Here is a 27,545-nt window from a genome sequence, read left to right on the forward strand (position 1 = left end):
ATAGAATCCCTACAGTACAGGAAGCCATTCGGCCCATTGAGTCTGTACCGACCACAATCCCACCCAGGCCCTATTCCCGTAACCCCACACATTTACCCTGTTAATCCCCCTGACACTCCGGTTAATTTATCACGGCCAATCAACCTAACCCGCACATCTTTGGACTGTGGGAGCAAACCGGAGCACCCGGAGGAAATCCACACAGACACAGGGAGAATGTGCAAACTCCACACAGATAGTGACCTGAGGCCGGAATTGAACCTGGGTCCCTGGCGTTGAGAGGCAGCAGTGCTAATCACTGCGCCACCGTGCTGCCCAAGGTCTGTTCTTTACTGAGTTAGCTACTAATCTCAGTCAGGATACTGTTATATAGTTATACAAATGATTTCATTGTCTTTGGGCTAAACAAAGTAGGACATAGTTCCTGTCCAAAAAAATAATATTCAGTGACTCTTGCTGGAAAGTGGCTTTGAACAGTTAAGGACATGAGCCAGCTCTGCAATGAGGGCCTGACCACAGAAGCCCAGGGAATTAAAAATAAATAATTATAAAGCAGCCTCTTTCCTCAGGAGGTGGAGGAAACTGTGGCCAGAGGAGAGCTGAGGGAACATGACAACAAGCGCCTCCCTATGATGTGGAGATGTCGGCATTGGACTGGGGTGGGCACAATAAGAAGTCTCACAACACCAGGTTAAAGTCCAACAGGTTTATTTCGAATTATGAGATTTCAGAGCGCTGCTCCTAAATCAGGTGAGTGGAGAGGTAGGTTTCACGTCTCCACTCCCTAACCTACCTCCCCACTCACCTGATGAAGGGGCAGCGCTCCGAAACTCGTGATCCCAAATAAACCTGTTGGATTTTAACCAGGTGTTGTGAGACTTCTTACTGTGCCCACCCCAACCAAAGTAAGAAGTCTCACAATACCCGATGAAGGGGCAGCGCTCCGAAAGCTAGTGGCTTTTGCTACCAAATAAACCTGTTGGACTTTAACCTGGTGTTGTGAGACTTCTTACTGTGTTTACCCCAGTCCAACACTGGCATCTCCACATCATGGATCCCAACCATGGCCAAGCAGAGGTCGGAGATTCTGACTGATATTGTTAGGCAAGTCTCTGAGATGTGCCCAAAACAGTACTTGCAGTAGGAGCAGCAGACAGCTAGATACAACGGTGACTTCCATCTATTCTCTAATAGTCCCCAATCTTTTACTCTTTATTCTCGCAAACGTCTGCACCTTTCCAGACCTAAATACATAATACTCCATTTAGTCATATTTGCCACACCTAAGCCCAGATCTGTATGCTATCCAAAGGAGCTTGCACCCTACTATCAATTTTACCTAAATTCCCAATATGCATGCATACTTTTGTGTCATCTAACTGATTCTTGCTAATGTCCTCACACAATTAATTTACAAAGGTGATGCAGAGCCACCCTCCAAATAGAATCCTGTGGAGACTCCAGTCATACCCTGCTTCCACATAAATCAACTCCCATAGAGAACCACCCATAGGTAGGCTATGAGCTTGCAACCGGCTCCCTAACCAGCATAATATCTGACCATCAATCGCACACAATCAAATCTTAGCCAAAAGCCTTTTTTGAGAGTCAGTGGAGCAAACATCTGTCCCGAAAGCCATGCTGGAATCCTCTAATAACTATTGACTACTCGAGCTGATCACATGCCTTGGCACATTTTTCTTGCAGTTTGAATCAATTGGAACTTGCTTAACTGTTTTAGGACATCAGGAGAATTTTTTCCCTACTGTTTTCCTAAATTGACCACAGTCTTTTGCCTTCCCCAGGAGATTGCATGACGAGGGAGATACAGCTGCTAGTGTACGAGGCTGTACAAGTCCGGATGAGGTCAGCTCAATGGACTAGATGTCCAGACTCTTTCAGTTTGATTGCAGACGAGATGTGCATGTCTTTGGTTTGATTGCTGAGTTGGCAGAGAGGAAAGGTAGAGACAGGGGATGAGTTTCGAGTAAAATCATAAAAATAATAGAATAATTTACATAGCTGTCCCTGAAAGGATACAGAGATTTAGAACTTATGATGTGAGACAAGTCTAAGGAGATGCACAGTCAAAAACAGTTCAGCAAGTTATATTTTTCCGAGGGGACAGAGAGATGAGACAATGATATGGCAATGCAATCCATGTAACTTATTAAAGGTCTTTTGAAAATCCAGGCTCCTAATAGAATTATTATGTTCAGGGAATTTGGAGTTGGGGGCAAGTGCCAGAATGGATTGCTAGCTGACTTCAAGGCAGGAAGCAGAGAGTGGGAAGAAAAGGTAGCTATTCAAAGTGGCAGCAGTGATGTTCCACAAGGATCCAAGTGGTGGGATCACTGCTGTTCACAAGTTGGACTTTGGAATCAATAATACCATATCTAATTTGTAGGTGACACCAAATTTGGAGCGGTGTAGGGGAGAGGGAGGGAGGTAGTCAATACTGGGGAGGATTGCAACAAATTATAGGAAGACATGCATAAACTTGCATAATGGGCAAATAATTGGCAAATATGAGGTAATACATTTCATTGAATCTCTACAGTGCAGAAGGAGGCCATTCGGCCCATCAAGCCTGCATCGACAACAATCTTACCCAGACCCTATCCCTGTAACCCCATGTATTTATCCTCCTAGTCTCCCTGACACTATGGGGCAATTTAGCATGCTCAATCAACCTAACCTGCACGTCTTTGGAGTGTGGAAGGAAACCGGAGCATCTGGAGGAAACCCACGCAGACACAGGGAGAACGCGTAAACTCCACATAGATAGTGACCCGAGGTCAGAATTGAACCTGGATCCCTGGCGCTGTGAGGCAGCCGTGCTAGCCACTTTTGATATGTTATAATCCCAGTTGATGTTAATACTGGTCAAGTCAGATCCCAGAAACCTGGCTCGATAGATCCTAACTCTTTTTTAGAAAACATGGAAAAAAGATACTGAACAAATTTACAGGAGTCTATTGATGTATTTTTCATACAAAGAATAAAATATTTATTAAAACAAGAAAAGTGAACTATATTACATCAGACTAAAAGGTTGTGAAAAAAATCTCAATACAAACTCCACTCACACTATTATTTTACTCCAGTAATGTCTTTACAGGCTCAGTAACCAGTGAACAGCTACCAATAGCTTGACAAAAAGGCTTCTCGTTTGGAATTGGCACAGTTGCAAACTATTTTCTTCCAATGAATTCCTGAGCATTCACTTGATGCTTCTCACCCACATTGTATCTCTCTCCGAAATAGCCAAAAACCCACACTCTAAACTCACTGCTTCTTCAACTGCAGAGGAAACAAATGAGTTTCCTAAACTGTCTTCCAGTAGCACCTCTGTTAAGCCAATCATGTTACCGAGTCCCATAACTGATTACTCGGTTAACTACTGTCCCACTAGTCTTGTAGTTCTTCTTCAAGAACTTAAAATTCATGTCTTCTCTCTCTGGCACACACTCTCAACTCCTGTCTTTTCTGTCTGTGCCACTGGATCACCATCGCTAGACAACAGTAACATTTTTCTACTTTATGTTTTGTTTCCAGAATCACTGAACTTTCAACCCCCTTTAACCCATCTCTAATTCAGGGGTTGTAAGAGTTCATTAAAATGTATATACACAAACAAATCCAAAAGACCTGAAACCTTTTAGTCACAGTCTTATCCAGACACTCAGGCAGCAAGGTTCATAAATGTAATGACTTCAATCAGGCCGTTGAGGTTGGCCTATTTTGAGTACGAATTCCCTGATTAAGGATCCCACCAAAGGATGTCCCTGATTAAGGATCCAATTGATGGGTCAATCAGGGAGCCTTTGCCTTGTACTTAACCGGGAGTGTCAGTCCCTCTGCCACCCCTGAAGATAGACTGCCAACCAGCACTCTGTCTACTGATGTTAGAGTTTGTAAATAAAGGGATTTCTGCCTCTGAAGAATTATTATAATAAACAAAACTTAAATGAAACAGAAACCATTTTTATCTGTCTTAACACACTACACATATTCAACTTAAAATTGTTTATAACAATAGGAAGATCACATTACTTGAAGGTTCAAGGTCAAGTCTGGGTGGCATAGAGGAATCTCGGAATTTATCAATCACCAAAAGTCCCATCACAAGTTAGCAAGGCCATAAAAAACAAACCAAGCACTGCGTTTTAATTCTAGTCCGATAGAATTGAAAAGTAGGGAGGTTATGCTAAACCTGTATCAAACCTTGATTGGACCACAGTTAGAGAACTGCATGCAGTTTTGATCCGCATATTATAAAAAGGATAGAGAAGCACTGTAAAGAGAGCACAGAAGATTAACAAGAAGGATACCAGAAATGCATGAGTAGACCTATCGGGAAAGGATCGACAGGCTAGGTCTCTTTCCTCTTGCAAAAAGACTGAGGGTGATCTAATAGAGGCCTTTAAAATTATGAAAGGTTTTGACAGAGAAGATAAAGGGAGAATGTTTCCTCTTGTGAAAAAGCAGACAACTTGGGGCCATCAATACAAGCTGGTCACCAAGGAATTCAATGGCAAATTCAGAAGAAACTTCTTTATCCACAGAGTAGTGAAACTCCCTTCCAAAAGGAGTGGTTGAAGTCAGTAGTATAGATGCATTCAAGAGGGAGCTAGACAAACACGCAAGGATGTAGGAGTTTAGATGAGAAAAGATGGAAGGAGACTCGACTGGAGCACGAACATTGGCATGAACTGGTTGGGCTGAATGGCCTGCTTCTGTGCCATATATCCTAAGGAATCCAGTGTACATAACCTCTGTTGCAAAATGGCTTGTGGAATGGATGATAAATATGGAACATGGGATTATTCTTTTCCATATCATTGGGAACCACAAATCAAAGCCCTCTGAAAATTAGCAAGCAATTATTTAATCACATCACCATCACTGGTTTCTGCAGAGGGCATCTCACCAGGGAAGAGAGATAGTCTAATCCTCTAAATCAGAATTCAACCTCTGTTCAATAGATCCCCTGATGTAAAATCTTGGTTCCTTTTTATTTTGAATAGAGACATATTGGTTCAGAAGGTGTATGTGTAATGGTGCCCAGGTAGGTGCTTCCCAAGACACCCAAGGTTGAAATTCAAAGGTCAGACAGCCAAAAAACAATGTACTTTCTGGGCAATTGGTCTGGATTAATGTTTAAATACATGCTGCTGAAGTGATGGAGGGCTAGGAATCAAGACACCATCTGTGCTTGCCATGTTAATACTGATCTTTTGGACATAAAACCTGTTAATGGGTGTCAATAGGTGAAGAGGAGGCATGTCTCCGAGTCCAACAACTATTACGCAATCACTCAGCTCTAAGAGGGATCGAGTCAGTTAAAGTCTCAGAAGATAAAATTATGTAAACGAAGCTGAATGTTTCCTGAACCCAGGGTGTGGGGGGAATGCTCTGGTACCTGTTGACACTCAATGTGCAAGCCCATTGGAGTACTGCTAGAAAGTTAGACTGAATTATAACAATAGCACTGCACAGATGGTCCTGTGGAGGTTGTTGTAATGCAATGGGCAGCAAGTGTTTAACTTTTAAACACATTTTTGAACTTGGAACATAATTTAGAGGCTACATTTAAAAGAATACTCAGGATTTACGCACAAAAATGTGGACTATAATGTATTGTCATTCCTGAGCAAACATAAATAAAAAGATCACAAGGTAAAATGTGAAAGTAATTTGAAACAATAGGATGATTTGTCTCAAAAGCTGCTTGTTGATGTTTTTAGGTAGAATATAACCTTTGGTATAATATGTTTAAGATTATGGGGTAGGCTATTTGAACAAATATAGCTGCAGAAAATAGTTGATGACACATCTTTTAAGCAGTTTCGAGAGGAGATTAGGTAAGTTAAATGTTACCAATCATGTGATATTTAACGGATAATAAATGACACAGAGTAAGTCATCTATTTTGGACAAAAAAATCAATCCCTGCCACACTTTATACAAGCTATAGCAGGCAATGCATCAGTGATTTGAACACAATCCTTTTGCAGGTAATAAACATACACAAAGCCGAAAATGATTTCCAGCTCTTGTTTATATCTATGCAAGAGAAGTACTTGTAATCTTACTGCATCGCCAATATTTATATTGTACAGTAGTCATCCTCATGTGGTATCATACAGAAAACCAGTGAATATAGTGATTCTTTTACCTGCTCTGATGTCTTTGTGTTATTGTGTTTTTCTCACTCGTCTCTCTCCTTCTACTTCATATATACGGGATGTAGGAAGGAGCTTAAGAGCGTGGATTGCTGCTTCGAATTGTGATGTGGTGGCCATTACGGAGACTTGCATGTCTCAGGGACAGGACTGGGTGCTTCAGGTGCCGGGTTTTAGATGTTTCAGGAAGGACAGGGAGGGAGGCAAGAGAGGGGGGGGAGTGGCACTGTTGATCAGGGATAGTGTCACGGCTGTAGAGAAGGTGGACGCCGTGGAGGGATTGACTACGGAGTCTCTGTGGGTGGAGGTTAGGAACAGGAAGGGGTCGGTAACGTTGCTGGGTGTTTTCTATAGGCCGCCCAATAGTAACAGAGATGTTGAGGAGCAGATGGGGAAACAGATCCTGGAGAGATGTAGGAATAACAGAGTTGTCATGATGGGAGATTTTAATTTCCCAAACATAGATTGGAATATCCCTAGGGCTAGGGGTTTGGATGGAGAGGAGTTTGTTAGGTGTGTCCAGGAGAGTTTCCTGACACAGTATGTGGATAAGCCTACTAGAGGAGAGGCTGTACTTGATCTGGTGCTGGCTAATGAACCTGGACAGGTGGAGGATCTCTCGGTGGGTGAGCATCTTGGGGATAGCGATCATAATTCTATCTCCTTCACGATAGCATTGGAAAGAGATAGGATCAGGCAGGCTAGGAAAGTGTTTCTCTGGAGTAAAGGGAAATACAGTGTCATCAGGGAGGAAATTAGACGGGTAAATTGGAAGGAGGCATTCTTGGGGAAAAGTACCGAAGGAAAGTGGAGGATTTTCAAGGAATGTTTGTCTGGAGCTCTGCATGACAACGTTCCGATGAGACAGGGGGGTGTTGGTAGGGTACGGGAACCGTGGTGCACGAAGGTTGTGATGAACCTGGTGAATAAGAAAAGAGAGGCGTACAGAAGGTTCAGAGAGCTAGGAGGTGTTAAGGATTTAGAGGAGTATACGGGATGTAGGAAGGAGCTTAAGAAGGAAATTAGGAGAGCGAGAAGGGGTCATGAGAAGGCCGTGGCAGGTAAGATTAAGGAGAATCCCAAGGCTTTCTACAAATATGTCAAGAGTAAAAGGATGAGATGTGAAGGCATAGGACCCTTAAAAGGTGAAGGGGGAAAAGTTTGTGCGGAACCGTTAGAAATGGCGGAGCTGCTTAATGAATACTTTACCTCGGTATTCACGGTGGAAAGGGATCTGGGTGGTTGTACTGCTGGTTTGCGGTGGACAGAAAGGATCGAGCATGTGGACATAAAGAAAGAGGATGTGTTGGAACTATTGAATGGCATCAAGGTTGGTAAGTCGCCGGGACCGGATGGGATGTACCCCAGGTTACTGTGGGAGGCGAGGGAGGAGATTGCGGAGCCTTTGGCGATGATCTTTGCATCGTCGATGGAGACGGGAGAGGTTCCGGAGGATTGGAGGATTGCAGATGTGGTCCCTATATTCAAGAAAGGGAACAGGGACAGCCCGGGAAATTACCGACCGGTGAGTCTAACCTCAGTGGTTGGTAAGTTGATGGAGAGGATCCTGAGAGACAGGATTTATGATCATCTAGAGAAGTTTAGTATGATCAAAAGTAGTCAGCACGGCTTTGTCAAGGGCAGGTCGTGCCTTACGAGCCTGGTTGAGTTCTTTGAAAATGTGACCAAACACATTGACGAAGGAAGAGCGGTGGATGTGGTCTATATGGACTTCAGCAAGGCGTTCGATAAGGTCCCCCATGCAAGACTTCTTGAGAAAGTGAGAGGGCATGGGATCCAAGGGGCTGTTGCCTTGTGGATCCAGAACTGGCTTGCCTGCAGAAGGCAGAGAGTGGCTGTGGAGGGGTCTTTCTCTGCATGGAGGTCAGTGACCAGTGGAGTGCCCCAGGGATCTGTTCTGGGACCCTTGCTGTTTGTCATTTTCATAAATGACCTGGATGAGGAAGTGGAGGGATGGGTTGGTAAGTTTGCTGACGACACCAAGGTAGGTGGTGTTGCGGATAGTTTGGAGGGATGTCAGAAGTTGCAGCGAGACATAGATAGAATGCAAGACTGGGCGGAGAAGTGGCAGATGGACTTCAACCCGGATAAGTGTGTGGTGATCCATTTTGGCAGATCCAATGGGATGAAGCAGCAGTATAATATGAAGGGTACCATTCTTAGCAGTGTAGAGGATCAGAAGGACCTTGGGGTCCGGGTCCATAGGACTCTTAAATCGGCCTCGCAGGTGGAGGATGCGGTCAAGAAGGCGTACGGCGTACTGGCCTTCATTAATCGAGGGATTGAGTTTAGGAGTCGGGAGATAATGCTGCAGCTTTATAGGACCCTGGTTAGACCCCACTTGGAGTACTGCGCGCAGTTCTGGTCACCTCATTACAGGAAAGATGTTGAAGCCATTGAAAGGGTGCAGAGGAGATTTACAAGGATGTTGCCTGGATTGGGGGGCATGCCTTATGAGGATAGGTTGAGGGAGCTTGGTCTCTTCTCCCTGGAGAGACGAAGGATGAGAGGTGACCTGATAGAGGTTTACAAGATGTTGAGAGGTCTGGATAGGGTAGACTCTCAGAGGCTATTTCCAAGGGCTGAAATGGTTGCTACGAGAGGACACAGGTTTAAGGTGCTGGGGGGTAGGTACAGAGGAGATGTCAGGGGTAAGTTTTTCACTCAGAGGGTGGTGGGTGAGTGGAATCGGCTGACGTCGGTGGTGGTGGAGGCAAACTCGTTGGGGTCTTTTAAGAGACTTCTGGATGAGTACATGGGATTTAATGGGATTGAGGGCTATAGATAGGCCTAGAGGTGGGGATGTGATCGGCGCAACTTGTGGGCCGAAGGGCCTGTTTGTGCTGTGGCTTTCTATGTTCATATCTTTTCTGCTTCTCTCATCAGTTATTTGTGCTCGCATCTGTTCTAATCACGTTCTTTCACACTTTTTAAATTTTATTTTGAATTACATTTAATAAGTGGTGTCTGTAACTTCTGATGTAAAAGGGGAAGCAGCTACCAATGGTTACAGGCTACATTTGTGGTGGTGGAGGGTTTCTTGGAAAAAATATCAGCCTCGGTAACACCAATCCCACAATCGCACTTCCTCCCTCACCCTCTTTCTTCCATCACACCTGTTTCAGTCAACCTTCCACTATCCCTTCCCCCTTCCATCAACCTCTTGCTTGCCCAATGACTGTGTTCTCCAATCACCTTTGCTCTGCTGCCACCCACTTTATCTTTAACCTCTATCTACTCCCTCAAATTCCATCTTTCTTGCCAAGACCACAAATTTCTGTCTTGTTTATCTTCTTTTCTCACTCTCACTGCATAATCTCTTTGTTCAAAAGGTGCTATCAAGTTTATTTTTCTAAAATAAATCAAATTAGAATGAGAAAAAAAGTTACCCATTTTTCTCTAGTTGTGTCTTGCTTAGTCTCTCCTTCCCAACCTTGGACGCCACAGTGGTTAGCATTGCTGCTTCACAGCACCAGGGACCCGGGTTCAATTCCCGGCTTGGGTCACTGTCTGTGTGGAATCTGCACGTTCTTCCCATATCTGCGTGGGTTTCCTCCGCTGCTCCGGTTTCCTCCCACATTCTGAAAGATGTGCTGGTTAGGTGCATTGACCCGAACAGGTGCCGGACTGTGGCGACTAAGGGAATTTCACAGTAACTTCATCGCAGTGTAAGCCTTACTTGAGACAAATAAATAAACTTTCTCAATGCCCATCCTTTTTCTGATACTTATCTCAAATCCTAGTTTTTCTCAAAACCCTTCCCTCTTCCCAATGTTCCATCTCTCTCTCTCAACTATCTTTTTTTTCTCTTTCAATCCTCTCCCTCACCACACATTCACTCTGTTTCTCTCAATCTGCCCATTCTCAAAACCCTTCCCACTCAAACTACATTCTCCAACCTTTCACTCCCAAAGCCATCTCGTTCAACGCTCTACTCTGTGTTCCACCTTCTCAGCTGCCTGGTGTTTTTCTCAACACCCATTCTATTGTCCTAGCCTCCTTCCTCAAGTTTTCAAACTTTCAAAGACTTTTTTCAAAAAGAATCAGACCAGAATTAAAGTTGGAGAAAGAGAAAGTTGGAAGCACTTGCATATATAAAGCACCTTTTACATTCTTAGGATGTCCCAAAGTGCTTCACACCCAAGGAAATTCTTCTGCAGTGTTGTCTCTATCGTAACGTAGAGATATGCTGCAATTTGCAAAAGCAATAACAAAATGGCATGCAATTTGTTTTAGTGAGGCTGAAGGAACGATAAGTATTGGCCAGGGCACCTGAAGAACTTATTTCCTCCTTTTATTTTTGTTGCACTTGAGAGGGTTTAACATCTCATTTCAATCAAACATCTCCAATGGTGCAGTATACTCTCAGTACTGCACTACAGTTTCAGCCCAGATTGTACTCAATTTCCAGAGCGGGGTTTGATCATTGACGCACTGACTCAGAAGCAAGTGCTATTTCACTGGGACATCTTAAATGAGGAAATAAACAGCCTATCCACCTTGCTCTTTATTTGCGTCTTCCTCTCCGCCTCCCCTTCTCCCTTGTTAGATATACTTTAGAAGCTAGAGTCTCTATCGCACAGATGTACATGATTAGCAGTAACCTTTTCTAGCCAACAGTCAGGAAATTAGTTGTCTTCAAGACTCAACCTTTTTTTTAAATTCAACATTAGCATGAACAAGAACAGACTCTCACTTTTACCCACTGTCTCTCATTTTCTTAATGCATTTACATAGAACACAAAAGTTACAACAGGATAATAATTAGTACTGTGGTTCTACTCTTTCACATTGACAGAGTCACTTTAAAGAAATCTCAATTAAATTTTAGAAATTTGTCCTGTTTTTCACAATTTCTTCGAGAAAGAAAATACTGGAAGCTGAAGAAAGATAAAACATCAGTTGTGGCTCCTGAAAATTGGGACTTTAAATGAAACAAAAGCTCCCACAGGATTCAATGTTAAAAATGGCATTAAAATTTTATAGAACCCTTCCTCATCAGAGCAAAAAAATCTAAAACACTGCACACTAGGTTAAGATACTTTGCATTGCTAAGTTCCTATACTGATAAATGAAATAGCTTTCAAAATAAAATAAATTAAAAAACACAGAAGGAAAACATAGTACCTCCTGCTCATCACTGCTTCTCGAACTTCCCATTTCTGATCCTCCTGAGGGCTGAAAATCCATCCCCTCTCCCTTCAAACCCTCTGACTAGTGATCTCTCCCCATCTACAAACCCTCTGACTAGTGATCTCTCCCCATCGCCAAACCCTCTGACTAGTGATCTCTCCCCATCTACAAACCCTCTGACTAGTGATCTCTCCCCATCGCCAAACCCTCTGACTAGTGATCTCTCCCCATCTACAAACCCTCTGACTAGTGATCTCTCCCCATCGCCAAACCTTCAGACTGGCAGCTTTCCCCATCTCCAAACCCGCTGACTAGCAGTCGCTCCCCATCTCCAAACCCTTGGACTAGCAGTCTCTCCTCATCTCCAAACCCTCTGACTGGCAGCCTTTTCCCATCCCCAAACCCTCTGACTCGTGATCTCTCCCTACCTCCAGACCCTCTGACTGGTAGCCTTTCCTTGTACATGACCAGCTGAACCACCTGTTCCCCGACACACCTTCTTACCACTTTCCTTTTGTGAAGCTGCTGTGATGCTAATGTGCCTTTAAGAAATGTGTTTATTTTAGTCATGTTCTCTGCAGTTATAAGCAGCTTTGGTTTTTTATTGTTGCCATGTTGTCTGGGTAAAAGTTCTTTTATTGCTGCTTCAATGGCTTAAATGGGGTTTTTGTTTATTTTTACTCTGGACCTCAGGTACTTTTTAATGACCCTGCATTGTGAGGGGGAAAAATGATTGACAGGTCAGCTAACAGGAGTTATTTTATTTTCAGTTTGGCTGCTGTTTTGTTTTAGGTGGTTGGACATCAGACTGGAAAGCAGTGTATCTCTCTCTCTCCCTGGGATTGCAAATTCTGCTGGCTCACTGAGGCAGGTCTCCTGGCCTTCCTGGAGTGAAAATTTAGCTGTTGGTGATTTGCTAACTAGTATCTAGAGCCTCTCTCTCTCTCTCTCCCTGGTGTTTCGGGAAGCTGTTCTAGCTTCAAGATTGTCTGTGTTTGTATCAAGAGATCTGCAGCATCCAACCAAAGGACTAAATTCCAGCATCACGTGAGCATTCATATTTTCTGTGCTAAACCTGCGCAAGGATTTTGTTTATGGGATTTGTTTGGTTGGAACGGTATTTAGCTGTTAAGGTTATACAATATCATGGTTGTGTTTTTTTCTTGTTTGTAATTGGTAAAATTTATTGCTAATTTTCTTTCCATACATGTTAACTATATTCTTAAATAAACTTTGTTTGATAAAAGCTCTCTAGTGGGTCATTTGAATCATACCTGAAGTGAAACATCTCATGCTTACCCTAGCCAAATTCAAATTGCAAAACCTCTGATCCAGGTAGACTTCATAAAACATCTTGGAGTTTCTGACCTGAATTATAACATTGCCTTCCCATTCACCATCCAGTTCCAATTTGAGACTAAAGCTCCACAGTTGTGAATGTACGAGCCGTGATGATACAGGAGCTGGGGCTGTTACAATAATTTTTTTTCAATGTTCCCACTCACCATTTCCCTCTCCTGAACCCTCACTGTGCAGCAAGGGCACGGCAGGAGCCGACGCTTCGACTTTGAGAGCTTTTACACAAAGGCTGGATTGTAACAGCCCCAGCTCCACACTTCTGCACCATCAGGACTTGCAATTTCACAACCCCGGAGTTCCGGGATCAGGTCAATCGGGCCTGGATCATGAACAGGAACACAGGTTCAGGTAATAGCGTGAGTCAGGGAGGGCAATTCACCAGGAGAGTGGGTCAGGCACAGGGAGAGGCCGTAGGTCAGCGGATGAGGGAGGGGGAAGAGATTAGAGGATCGGGGGCATGGGAAGCGATCACAAGGTGGAGAGTTAGATAGCGGGAGAAGCCACTCCAAAATGGCACCAATCAAGTCACATGGGATGTGACATTAAAGTGAATTTTACTGCACTCATTGAGATTACGGGCCCCATTAACTGGTTCTCATTAAAGCAAAGCAACGTTAAACAGAGACTCAATGTAACTGAACACTGGGGAATTAGGTAAAATGAACACGCTGAGACCATACTATCCAAATTCAACTCAAGTAATCACAAATTTGGGAATGATAACAACTCTAAACCAAGTTTAGAACTAAAGGACAAAAATATATTTTAATTGATAAATTTATTCATGCAAAATATGCATGCTGTCAGTTTTTAAGCCCTTATTTTGGTCAATTTCGGTTATTGAGAAAAAAATGGCAATTTTTTTTTAACAAAGCAATTTTGGGCTCTCATGGGGAAACCCATAAGAAGTCTGTACACAGGAATTTACAATAGGAATAGGTGGAAACAAAATGTAAGAAATCAAAACAGAAATTATGCGGACAAGAATGTGTAGAGTGATGATTTCTAAGATATAAGCAGATAAGTTTAGAATTTCCTCAGAGTGGCTTCCTCCTCTTTTGCCAAAGCAGCAGTAGTTTGGAGGAAATTTCCAGCTCATTTAAAAGAAATCTGCTACAAAACAGACTGAAAAGAAAAGTGTGTGAAAAAAAACAATTGGAGCTATACATTGGGAGCCTGGAAAGTCAAAAAAATAAGAGATTTCAAATGTTGCATTTAAATATCATTCAGGACTCCTGTTCTCAGATGCAGATTAGTTACTCAGCCATTCCCAACAAAGTCTGGAAAGAAGATCACAAAGTAAAATTGAAAGCTACGATGAAAGAGTTTAGAAAACAGCACAGTCCAGAAACCCTGCGATTTTCCGTTGCTAGCTTGATAATTCAAGCCATTTCAATCAAATGGACTATAACACCAGAATCAGGTGTGGGTTTTAAAAATTAACATTTTAAAAATTAACCCATTCACAAAGTCTTTACTGAAAGCTTTCTTCCCAGCTGAAGTACAGAAGTAAAATAAAGTGCGACTTCCAACTTTATAATCTGCTATACAAAAAACATTCAGCTCTTGATTCACTTAGCAGCTTTGAAACTTGCTGAACAATATACCCTAAGAATCCTTCTTTAATATCAATTGAAGCCAATAGGAACATACTATATTATACACAGGTACACAAAAGCAAGGAGGCAATGAGCATGTCGCATGGATTGGTGTCCGTCTGAGAAACCTGCTGCATATTACATTCAAAATGGTGGCTGCATTGTGACATTGTCTGTACTTTAATTGCAAAACACTCCAATATCTACCAGTTAATTTCCGTCAACATTTCATGAACTATATAACCATAATATGGTTAAACAAATGCAGAAATATGATTTAGTCACCTGACCAAAAGATCAGCTGGCAGACTAGGCACAACCAGTCCAACATGCACATCTTCATGGACCTTTTAGCTTTGTTTTAATCTTATCTGCCCATTATATATTTCAATTAATTGATTTTCCCCCTTGTTTAAATAGGTTATTTTGTACAAACAGGTTTAATGTACAAAAAGGGGGAACAGCTTTATTAGCACAGCCCAGAAGAAAAGGAAAACTGTCGGAAGGAATTTTAACCTACGGTTTTAAAGATGCATTTTCTCTCAAGATAGCATTCATGCAGTTCAGTTTTGTGTACACACCAGAATTATTGCTTACAGCAGAAACACAATGCACACGATGCAGCAGATGGAACTGACTACAGAAACTGAACTAAACATTATTGGAATAAAGCATTGTCCTCGTCCATCCCGTTCCCCCCTCAAATCTGAGGACAAAGCTAATGACATTGGCCTTAGGGTCCCTTGGTTATACAGCCGTGATGCACACAGCTGGCAGTTATTCAGAGCTGCTTAACCTCGTCGCCTCCAACATCTCCTTGCTATAGCCAAGGCCAACAGCTGATTTCCAAACAGCTGCGTGACAATATGCACCTGACCCCTGACCTCACTTGCTTTCCTCAGAAAATCAAAGGGCAAAACAGAGTCTGTTGCCGTGGTAATAGATCTGTAGTGCACCTCACAGATGTCACACAAGCACCGGAGGAGGCCGGAAAAAATGGCAGAAATCAAGCCACCAGAGGGAGCTTTAGTACAGTTTTCCATTCACCATTCTGTCTGGTAGGTCGTAAGTATTTGGGTTTGTGCACTGAAAAATGTACATTTTAATTCAAACAATTCTTCATAAATTTTCACTTAATGTGAAAACAACTAATTCCTCCAATATAAAAATTCATTATGACTTTAAAGCAATTAATTACAGTTGCGTACAATTGTTTATCAATAATTCTATCATGAAATTTGAACCTATTTAACTATAGATTACAATAAAACAGCTACATCATCCCATAACAATATTACAAAACATGTGATTCTTATGCAATAACACGTGCATTGGTTACTGATGCATGACCCTGCTGGTCTCTTGTCTCCAGTATCCTGGTTCACAATACAATCCTAACCTATTTGTTCAATATTCACACAGTACTATAATGTTGCAAACTGCATTAAAGCTCGCACAAGAAAGTGATGTATGCTACAGCGTCTTAAACATTTGGGTGACACTGTAGAACTGTCAGTTCAGTATCACAACACCCCTAAGTGTTCCACAAGTCCATTTCTCTGTTGTGGTCAAGATGCAATGTTTTATAATGTCCAAGTTCTGAATTTCTTACTGTTCACTCATATATCACCAGTGCTTCCAAGTGAATTGCGTGGAATAATCACACAGGCCCAAAGGCTAACACAAGTAAAATTCTGCAAATTTTACTTCCACAAGTCCTGAACATTCTTTGGTTGTTACTTGAACCTTTTGCATTGGCCTAAAAATCCCAGAAAAGAAGTTTTGCTTCTAATTAATGACTTCTAGCCTTCAAAATATGAACTTCTTGGCACGTGGATTTTACATAAACCTCCGAGAGAGTCAAAAAGAATTACAGCAAAGTATAATGTTAAAAAAACAGTAATGACGAATGTCCACCTGCGCTACAGAAAGACCTTGTGTGGTGGAACCAAGACAGGTTAATATGCATTTGAGGCCTTTAATAGGGCTTCTCATCCCAATGCCCAGATATAAGAAGGTAGACTTGTTCTTATTCAATCGCAGTTGTTGTCCAAGGCATTGCACCTTAGCTTTCTTTTAAAAACAGTTTTCGCTTTTTTATATTTTTTATAATTCTGCAAAAAAAGCTGTTAAAAAGTCATGGTTAATAATCCATTGAACGGCTTCAGATAATGTAGTGTGAATAGTTGTGATGCCACCAGGAATGTATACGGGCAATGGCGTGTCTCAGAGAGCCACAATCACCATTTTAGCTGTTCTTCATATTCCACTTGTGGAGCAAAGCCACAGATTTCACTACCCTTGTTCAAAGAGTAGGACAGAACCCCTGACCAACACTGGCAGGGACTGAAGTTTGTGCACCTTTGTGGAAGGGTCTCCCATCAATCTCAGCTTCCGAAGTTAGTCTGAGATATTACAAATCTGCTTTGCACGCACAGTATTTCACAATTGAAACTTCAGAACCTGTAAGCATGACTTCTGACGTAAACCTCTTAACCTAAATTACAAAAGCACTGCAATTTTTTATTCGGTTGGCTTTGCTGCAAAGATTCTTTCAGCAGCACTCAAAGGGTTATGTACCATAACACGCTCTTCACTGCAGTACATTTCATGCAGTGTCAGCTACATATAACAGACAGTGGCAGCGGGGGATGTGCCAATACTCTTACGAGACTTATAACAATAACGGTAACAGCATAATACAACTCTGAATCTGGAGATATTATTTTCAAACTACCTCGCCTGCTGATGTGCCGGCTTTACGCGGTAGCAACTGAAATCAGTATATACTGGTTCAGGTCGGTCATTAATTTTAACCACTCACTGATTACCCCCAAAGAGCTTCCCAATATTTTTGTGTAGGTAATATATAACTTAAGAGAAGTCTAATAAAATAAGTGAAACCTCGAGATTGAAAGGTTGGTATCGGTATCTGACACAGGCCACCTGCAGTATCACATGCTGTGCCATTGGTAAACAGTAAAAGCTGCCAGTTAACATTTTCAAATATTATTTTTAAAATCAGCTGTAGGTATTTTTAAAAAACGGAATGGCCTTTATCGCCTATCGTGTTTTTAATACAACAGAGTTGCTTATCAGGCCATTTCAGAGGTCAGTTGGGGTGGGCTTGGAGTCACCATTCCCCAAAGGGAATTAAATGAACCAGTCAGATTTTTAATGATATAGCCAGATTTACTGAGATCAGTTTCAACTGAATTCAAATCTTTAAACTACCATGGCGGGATCTGAACTCGCCTTCTCTGGGTTATATGGTAGATAACCTGTTTGTGATATGTCCAGGTATATAACAAAACTTCAACATATGACTATTGTGGGGTTTATATGCAGAAAGAATATATCTGCAAAGAATTGTGTCCATCATTCTTGAGAAACAACATGAGTGTAATGGTGAACTCAAATCATTGGCTCTATTCTCTCTCCACAGATGCTGCCAGACCTGCTGAGATTTTCCAGCATTTTCTATGATTGTTTTTTGGACTGGAGGACAATATATAACGGGGTTTCCCCAGGGGTCGGTACTGGAACCACTGCTTCCCCAGGGGTCGGTATTGAGATCACTGTTTCCCCAGGGATCGGTATTGGAACGACTGCTTTCCCAGGGGTTGGTATTGGAACCACTGCTTCCCCAGGGGTAGGTATTGAGATCACTGCTTCCCCAGGGGTCGGTACTGGAACCACTGCTTCCCCAGGGGTCGGTATTGAGATCACTGCTCCCCCAGGGATCGGTACTGGAACCACTGCTTCCCCAGGGGTAGGTATTGAGATCACTGCTTCCCCAGGGGTAGGTATTGAGATCACTGCTTCCCCAGGGGTCGGTACTGGAACCACTGCTTCCCCAGGGGTCGGTATTGAGATCACTGCTTCCCCAGGGGTCGGTACTGGAACCACTGCTTCCCCAGGGGTAGGTACTGGAACCACTGCTTCCCCAGGGGTCGGTATTGAGATCACTGCTTCCCCAGGGGTCAGTATTGAGATCACTGCTTCCCCAGGGGTCGGTACTGGAACCACTGCTTCCCCAGGGGTCGGTATTGAGATCACTGCTTCCCCAGGGGTCAGTATTGAGATCACTGCTTCCCCAGGGGTCAGTATTGAGATCACTGCTTCCCCAGGGGTCAGTATTGAGATCACTGCTTCCCCAGGGGTAGGTATTGAGATCACTGCTTCCCCAGGGGTCAGTATTGAGATCACTGCTTCCCCAGGGGTCGGTATTGAGATCACTGCTTCCCCAGGGGTTGGTATTGAGATCACTGCTTCCCCAGGGGTCAGTATTAGCCCCCTGCTTTTCCTGATCTATTTAAATGACCTACAGTTTGGAGTGTCGGACACCACTTCAGAATTTGCAGATGACACACAACTTGGAAATATTGTGAATGATGAGGAAGATAGGAACTTCAAGAGAACTGGTGGAATGAGCAGACACATTGCAGATTAAATTTAATGCAGAGAAATATGAAGTGATACAATTAGGTAAAAGTGAGAAAAGGCATTATACAATGAAATGTACAATTCAAAGTGGGTGAAGGAGCAGAGACAGGGGAGTGGTATATGTGCACAAATCATTGAAGGTGACATTGAAGGTGGCAAAGAAACATAGAAGATAGGAGCAGGGGGAGGCCATTTGGCCCTTCAAGCCTGCTCCACCATTCATCACTATCATGGCTGATCGTCCAACTCAGTAGCCTAGTTCTGCTTTCTCCCCATAACGTTTGATCCCAAGATTCGCCCCAAGTGCTATATCCAGCCGCCTCTTGAATACATTCAATGTTTTGGCATCAACTACTTCCTGTGGTAATGAATTCCATAGGCTCACCACTCTTTGGGTGAAGAAATGTCTCCTCATCTCCATCCTAAATGGTCTACCCCGAATCTGTGACCCCTGTGACCCCTGGTTCTGGACTCCCCCACCATCAGGAACATCCTCCGTGCATCTACCCTGTCTAATCCTGTTAGAATTTTAGAAGTTTCTATGAGATCCCCCCCTCATTTGTCTGAACTCCAGCGAGAATAATCTTAACCTAATCAATCTCTCCTCATACATACAGCATCCTGGACTTTATAAATAAAAACATAGAGTATACTTAAGCAAGGAAGGTATAATGAAGCTTTATAAAACACTGGTTAATCTTCAACTGGAGTAAAGGGCCCTATTTTACCATTTTGATCCTAAGTGCTGGGCGTGTTTCCGATCCGACTTTTAGTCCCGTTCTCAGGTGCTCCCATACGCACTCTGCCTGAAAAAAATATCAGTGATTCCGAATCATGCTGTAGAAGCCTGTGGGCGGGGCTTAACACACCTGAAATCCTGCAACTCTGATCGGCGCCTCCAGCTACGCATGCGCAGAAAAAAAGATATAATGCGGCTTCCCTGCCACATCGCTCCCAGGCCGGATAATGCCTCCCGCTGGCCGCCACAGATATTGCCTCACCCCCACAATATTACTGACCCCCTTATCCCCCCACCCACCCACCACCCAGACCGATCACGGCCCCTCCCTCCCTTCCCCCACTGATCTGCAGAGTGGCAGCGGACCCCCCTTCCCCCTCACTAATCACAGGCAGAGTGGCAGCAGACCCCCCATCCCCCTCACTGATCTCAGGCAGAGTGGCAGCAGACCCCCCTTCCCCCTCACCGATCTCGGGCAGAGTGGCAGCGGACCACCCTCCCACTTACTGCGATCCCCCACCCGCTTCCCCCTTAATGGGCGTGCAGCCCATTAAGTCCATTTAAATGCATGCAAATGCATTTAAGTATCCATCCTGATCACAGCCATTTTCAGGCCTTGGTAAAGGGGGAACCGGCGCGGATCGCACTACTCGCCTCACGCCTGACTTTACCAATTTTTCACGCCTAAAATGGGCACAACCTGATGGTAAAATCGGGTCCATAGTGTCCAATTTTCTGGGCACCACAATTTAGGAAGAATGTAAATGGCACTGGAGTGGGTGCAGAAAAATTTACAGAAATGGTTCCAGGAATGAGAGACTAAGTTATGGGAAAAGATTGGCAAAGTTGTGACTGTTCTCTTTGGAAAAGGTTGATGAAGATTTGGTGAGGTGTTCATCTGGACAGAATGGATGGAGAGAAACTCTGCTGATTGGTGGAAGGGCCAAGACCTAGAGCACACAGATTTAAATTGACTGACACAAGAATAACAGGAAACAGGAAGAAAAGGTTTGTGACACAGCAAATGGTTAGGATCTAGAGGGCACTGTCCTAGAGTGTTGGGGCAGCAAATTCAACCGCGGCTTTCAAAGGAAAATTGATAATTAGCTGAAGAGAAAAAAATGTTGAAGACCATGGGGCAAGAGCAGAGGAGAGGAGCAGAGCTGCTGTTGCAGAGAGCTGGCACAGACACAATGGGCCAAATGGCCTCTTTCTGTGCTGTAACCCCCATTTCCGTAATTCTATTATTTTGACCTCTGGATTACTCTTCCAACAACATAATCACTAGGCCATCATTTCTACTCCTGTTTTACTGTTTTCAGTTACAGCTCTGCACAAACATGTGCATTGACTGCTTTCTAAAAAAGAGAGCGATGGGGTGGGGGAGGGGGGGGTGTGGGGGGGGTGTAGGGAGAGAGTCAGGTTGCAGAATTTCATTCATGTTTAAATAAAGTACATTTTAAAACAGAATTTCATTCAATTCAGGTCAAACAATTTGACCTGTTAGAGCACCATGATCCAGACAATGGCCTTTGCAACCCAAATAGTTAAACATTGTTTTCTGGTGCTACAGCTGAGAGAATAGTTGAGGTTATTTTGTACAATGTAAATTGTTAATACAGGTTTCTCCTCTTGGTACCATATTGATGTAGAAAGTACAATAGCTGCTTGCAGTCTCATTTTTCTGTTCAAAAGACAACAACATGGAGGCAGGAAAGAATAAGGAATTAAGATTTCTAAACCCTTTTTGGAAAATGTAGGCCAATTTACATGTTTCTCAAACACTTGCCGTTTACGATTGAAAAAATACTTTCTAAAACAAAATGGCGAGAACTAATTATGAGTAGAACTATTAGCAATGGACACTAACGTGTCTGATTATAAACCTAACCAATATCAATTAAACAAATCAGAAGGGTGGCTGCAAATTTTAGCTCTGGATTAATAACTATACCTATGCAGCCAGACGATTGCAAGAGCATCGAAACCCTTTTGTTGCTTAAAAACACGATTGTGGCACAGGTCTGGCTGCGAAACAGTTAAAGAAAATAATCTCCCTCTAAACATGTATGCACAATACCTCCTGATAGGCCTCTTTGGATTTCAGAGCTGCAGCCATCTGCTCCTGTGTGTATGGGTAAATGACCGAGCGGTACTGTGTGCCAACATCATTGCCTTGCCGCATACCTGCACATCAAAAAGGAGAAGGTTGATACATTTACTGTCCTCAATATGTAGCGTACGTATAATAAGTCTTACGATAAGTCTTTTCCAGTTCATAATAGATGCCCAGTGGATGGAAAGGATCAGCAATGAAGAGGCGTGCCTGTTGTCAACAGTATTTGATTAAAGCAGTTTGGCTAATTATGAAATATTAATGGAAAACATGGCTCTTAGTGCTTACCAACACAGAATGTAAATTTGTGATATCTAGTTAGAGAAATCTATTGCGGTATAAAGGAAATTCCTCTTTTAATAAGAACTGGGGAGAGGGGGTGCTCATTATTCTACCATAACTAATGACCTGTAAAAAAAAATTGTATCCCCTGTAATCACGTCAAAGACATACAACAAAATAATTCACAACCTGCAAAAAAATCAACTAGGAACAAAAAATAAAATTCACCTATCTTGTTGTTAACTAAAAGACAAATTTTGAATTTTACATTGTCCTTTCAAGGTTATCCAGAGAATTATATTCAAGCCAGCGTATTTTTAAAGGTTCCAAATTTGAATCATTCCCACATTTCCCCAAGACAATTCAAGGTTTAAATTGTCATGAGGAATGCAAATACATGATAGCTCAGTCAAAGCTATCGTTTGAGGACACAGTTTTACAATACTGGTGGCACAACAGGTGCCAGTTTGAACCTGGTATCTGCTTTGTGCCATTTGAATCAGTTATACTGCCAACCTCGAGTCATGCCCTGGCCAGGCAAAGTGCTGCTTGGCACATGTGTACTTGAATCCATGTTCACTGGTGTCAAAATCTCAGTTAATCCTAATATTAGCGAAGTGCTAACAGGGCATTTGATTCTTTGCCAACATTAAACAGTTTAATAATTTCCTCGACAGTCCAGCTTTGCAGTCACACTGTAGCAGTAGAAACGCGATGCAACCCAACATGCACTCTTGCCTTGTCAGGATTCAATTTCACTAATTTTGCCTAGAGTTAGTCTACACAAATCTACTTTACAGTGACAAAATGGTAGCTGGAATTTTACACTCCCCCTCTCCAAGAATGGGCTGGCAGCTGAGGGGACGTAAAATCAGGATGGAATGTCAGGGCCAACATGCCCCCCCATCATTACCGCTGGAATTTTGCCAACAGTACGGTAGGTGTCAGAAGCCCTGCCTTGGGCCAATTGAGGTCCTTCAGTGGCCAATAGATGGTCCTGGGGACTTTCATCTGTCACTGCTGGTATTTTACCTGGTAAATCCTGGAACCTGAGGGGGAGAGCTCCTGTACTAGCACCCTGTGTTCAATGGACACACCCCCAATAGAAAGGTCACCCTCATCTTCTTTCCACGCCCTTCTCCCCAACCCCAGTTCTCCTTCCTCTCTTGGACCTGCGTGACTGGCCTGACACACCTTGGGTTCTGACTTCCCTCATATTTTTAGTTAGGGTCTGCCTGCAGTCCCAGCAGTGGCCACCGCTCCTGATGGCACTGCCGGGACCAAAGTTACCGACCATTTGATTGGCTGGCAGGACATCCTCCTTCTTGAGGCAAAGAATATGGCCTCAGACAGTTAACTGCTGATGGCTGTAAATAAAGGTTGTGGCCTCCCGGGCCTGCAGAGGCAGGCGTGGCCTTGGCATTTCAGCTGGTGGGCAGAACCACTGCCTCCCAGAAAAAATCTGGCGGGATAATTTAACAGGTATCCAACATCTGCAGTATTTTGCTTTCGTGTAAACGTAATTGTTCCATTGGATCCAAAATATTCACTTTTCCAGCATGGGTGACACAAGTCTGAACCTTGGTCTGCTCTCTGCTTATCTCACTCAAGGTACAATCAAACAGGATGGGAGGACAGCAGCAATGAGACTAACTTACCTGCTGTCAAATGTAAATGGCTAAACAGTTGAAAGTGTAAGAAAGGATCAACTTTATTTTAATTATTCTTTATTTACACTGTCAAACATTTTTCACTGAAAAATGTTTCCAACACATATAAAATTTAGATTATCTGTAATTTTGCCAATAAAAATGAAGGAATTGTATACTGTCCTACACAATGCCTTGATGCACTGTGTATCTCACTGCAATAAAACACAGCATGTGCTACACATAAATTAAACTCCACTCTGCAAAATATTGTGCAGCAAGCTGACTGCAGAAGTTGCACGTGAAGGCTAACTGAAAGGAACCAATACATGAGCGTTCATGCATCAAAGTCTCACTTCGGCCTTCAAGATAAACAAATCTGCAATGAATTGAAACTTAACATATAATGAAATAATACCATGGGTGAGGGACTTCAGTTATGTGAAGAGACTGGAGAAACTGAAATTGTTCATCTTAGAGGTCAGATTTAATAGAGGTGTTCAAAATCACAAGGGGTACATGAACATGCAAACAATGATGGACAAGAAAAGATCCACTGGTCCACCCAATCTGTCCAAGATAAGAATAAGGTAACCATTGGGGAGAGATTGAACATAATTAGCAAAAGAATCAAAAGGGAGAAGAGAAGACTTTTTAAATAATGCAGTGAGCCCTTGCGATCGCAAATTCATTCCTTGAAAGATTGGTGGATACAAGATGGTAGCTTTCAAAAGGGAACTAAATAAAAAATTGGAGGAGGAAAAATAAATGCTGGACTATGAGGAACATAGAGGGGAATGTGAAGTATACTAGTGCATTGTTTTGAATGCACTTATTTTTGAAAGAAATCAGGTATTCACTTCAATCTTGCAAATAATAAAAATAAATAAAATCAACGCCTTTCAATTCTGGAAGCTCCACACTGAGGCTTATAAAACACATGCAAAGTGATGGAAGGAGTCATCAACAGCCCCCTCAAGAGGCACTTACTCAGCAATAACCTGCTCAAAAACGCTCAGTTTGGGTTCTGTTAGTATCACTCAGATCCCGACCTCATTGTAGCCTTGGTTCAAACATGGACAAAGGAGCTGAACTCCAGAGATGAGATGAGAGTGATTGCCCTTGACATCAAGGCAGCATTTGATCGAGAGTGACATCAGGGAGTCTAGCAAAACTGAAGTCAATGGGAATCAAGGGAAAACCTTCTGCTGGTTGGAGTCATATGGGCACAAAGGAAGATGGTTGTGGTGGTTGGAGGTCAATCATCTCAGCTCCAGGACATCACTGCAGAAGTTCCTCAGGGTAATGTCCTAGGCCCTACCATCAATGACCTCCCTTCCATCATAAGGTCAGAAGTGGGGATGTTTGCTGATGATTGCACAATGTTCAGCACCATTTGCGACTCCTCAGATACTGAAGCAGTCCATGCCCATCCGCAACAAAACCTGGACAGAAACCAGGCTTGAGCTGATATATGACAAGTAACTTTCATGCCACACTAGTGTCAGGCAATGTCCAGCAAGAGAGAATCTAACAATCACCATTCAGTGGCATTACCACTGCAGAATCTCCCACTACCAACATCCTGGGGAATAATATTGACCAGAAACTGAATTGGACCAGCCATAGTAATACTGTGGCTACAAAAGCAGATCAATGTCCAGGAATCCTGTGACAAGTAACTCACATCCCAACTCTCCTAAAGTCTGTCCAACATTTACAAGGCACAAGTCATGAGTGCACTGGAATACTCTCCACTTGCCTGGATAAGTGCAGCTCCAACAACACTCAGGAAGCTTGACACCATCCAGGAGGAAGCAGCCCTCTTGATTGTTACCCCTTCCACAAACATTCACTCTCTCCATCACTGGTGAACAATGCCAGCAGTGTGTTAAATCTACAAAATGCACTGAAGGAACTCACCAGGACTCCTTAGGAATCACCTTCTAAACCCACGACCGCTACCAATCTAGAAGGATAAGAGCAGCAGATATCTGGGAATGCCACCTGGAAGCTCCCCTCCAAGTCATTCACCATCCTGACTTGGAAATATATCGCTGCCCCTTCAATGCCGCTGGAGCTCCCTCCCTTACAGCACATGGACTGCAGTGCTTCAAGAAGGCAGCTCACTATCATCTTCTCAAAGGTAATTGTGGATAGGCAATAAATTCTGACCTAGCCAGCGACTCCCACATCCAGTAAATAAATAATCATAGAAATCATAGAAACCCTACAGTGCAGAAGGAGGCCATTCGGCCCATCGAGTCTACACCGACCACAATCCCACCCAGGCCCTACCCCCACATATTTTACCCGCTAACCTACGCATCTCAGGACTCTAAGGGCCATTTTTTTTTTAACCTGGCCAATCAACCTAACCCGCACATCTTTGGACTGTGGGAGGAAACCGGAGCACCCGGAGGAAACCCACGCAGACACGAGGAGAATGTGCAAACTCCACACAGACAGTGACCCGAGCTGGGAATCAAACCCGGGACCCTGGAGCTGTGAAGCAGCAGTGCTAACCACTGTGCTACCGTATCTTGAACAGAACAAGCAGTTTTCACTTGACCTAGCTTCAGGAAGGAACATTTGATAAAAGCAAGTGAATGATGGAGGTGAACTATAATGAGAGCTTACAAGAGTTGGCATTCAGAGACACATGGGTATACAAACAGACACAAAGACAAAGGATGAATTGAAGGTTTACTGACGTATATTTAAAACTCAATGACAGCACCATTGCCAGTTTTGGTCTCACTGGTAAAATGGTGATAGCAAACAAACACTGCTGGTATGTCAGCTGTTCCTTCACAGTTGAAAAGGCAACTAAACACAACTAAAGGTGGTGAGACAATCTTAGAAATAAAAATGATAAAGAACAGAATTTATGAAAACATGATGGTCACATGATCTGAGCGCAGGAACGGCTTGTTTCCGTGAGCTCTGGCACGACTCATCTTTTAATCCTTTAATTTATCCTGATGCATAGTCCATAAATACCTAATCTTGGAGTGAAAACTCTGTACTGTGTCTGTGGAAGATTTCTGGTTAAGTTTTGGGACAAAATGCCGAGTAAAGTCGTGGAAATCCTCAATGGAAGGAAGCAGTCCGAGCTGACTGGGATGGAACCGAGCCCTCAAGATGGCGATTTTGTCAGTGAGCAGGATCTTGACCTGACGAAGTCGAAGGTGTTTTAGATGATGACTACCAGGTTATAGACGACAAACTCGGCTTTTTGGCACAGAATTTCAGTGCTCGTGTTGCTGAACTGCAGAGTACCGATAAGAAGCTTGATGCCAGGGGGAGGTGAGGATCCTTATTGATGAGAATGCAGCTTCCTCAGTTGAAGACCGCTTTCAATCCTTGGAATTCAGTTAAATGGTATGTTAGATATCTGGAGAGCCGGGGTCATTGGAGGAGTGACAACGTGGCCGGCTTTCCAGAAGGAGCCAAGGGCGAACTTCTCCTAAATTTTTTGAGAACTAGCCATCACATCTTCTTAATTTTGGCATGAAAGCTGGATGTATTAATCTTGAAAGGGTACATCGTATCTTGTTTGAGGCCTGATCCCCGGTTGGGATTCATGCGTTTCCATAGTTTTGGTCGCAGAGGTTTCGATGAGACTGGATTTATCATTTTGGCAGGGGTGATCTAGTATGTGAACAATGAGGTGAATTTCACCTGTTATCCTTTGGAAACCAGGGTCATCCACTTGTTTATAATGAAATTCAGCCCTCAATGTGTTCCTTTCATTATTCTAAAGCCTACGACACAGATTTGATCTCATTATGCCAGGGGTGAAATGTGACAAGGGAAACTACCTGCATTGGTTCTGATCCTGTGTCAAAATTGAACCCTAATGGTTTAATATCCTTAAAGAGCTTGAGTGTGTTGGGGGGTGTGCTGGGTAGTTTGCATAGCACTCAGGCTGTGCAATATTTATCTGGAGATGGGGAAGTATGGTGCACAACTAAGCATGGCACTAGAATCGTTGGCTGATCAGCCTTTCTA

General features: G+C 43.1%; 1 protein-coding gene across 2 annotated transcripts in view; it reads right to left on the minus strand.

Annotated features, from left to right (window-relative positions):
* Positions 1 to 27,545, minus strand: part of msraa (methionine sulfoxide reductase Aa) — a 299,896-nt gene that overhangs the window by 60,577 nt on the left and 211,774 nt on the right. For both annotated transcript variants that reach the window (XM_078212951.1, XM_078212952.1), the window contains exon 5: positions 21,565 to 21,671. In XM_078212951.1, coding sequence (XP_078069077.1) covers positions 21,565 to 21,671 — 107 coding nt within the window. The remainder of the gene's footprint in view (positions 1 to 21,564; positions 21,672 to 27,545) is intronic.

The sequence above is a fragment of the Mustelus asterias genome, chromosome 5 (genome assembly GCF_964213995.1).
Source record: "Mustelus asterias chromosome 5, sMusAst1.hap1.1, whole genome shotgun sequence".
NCBI lineage: Eukaryota > Metazoa > Chordata > Chondrichthyes > Carcharhiniformes > Triakidae > Mustelus > Mustelus asterias.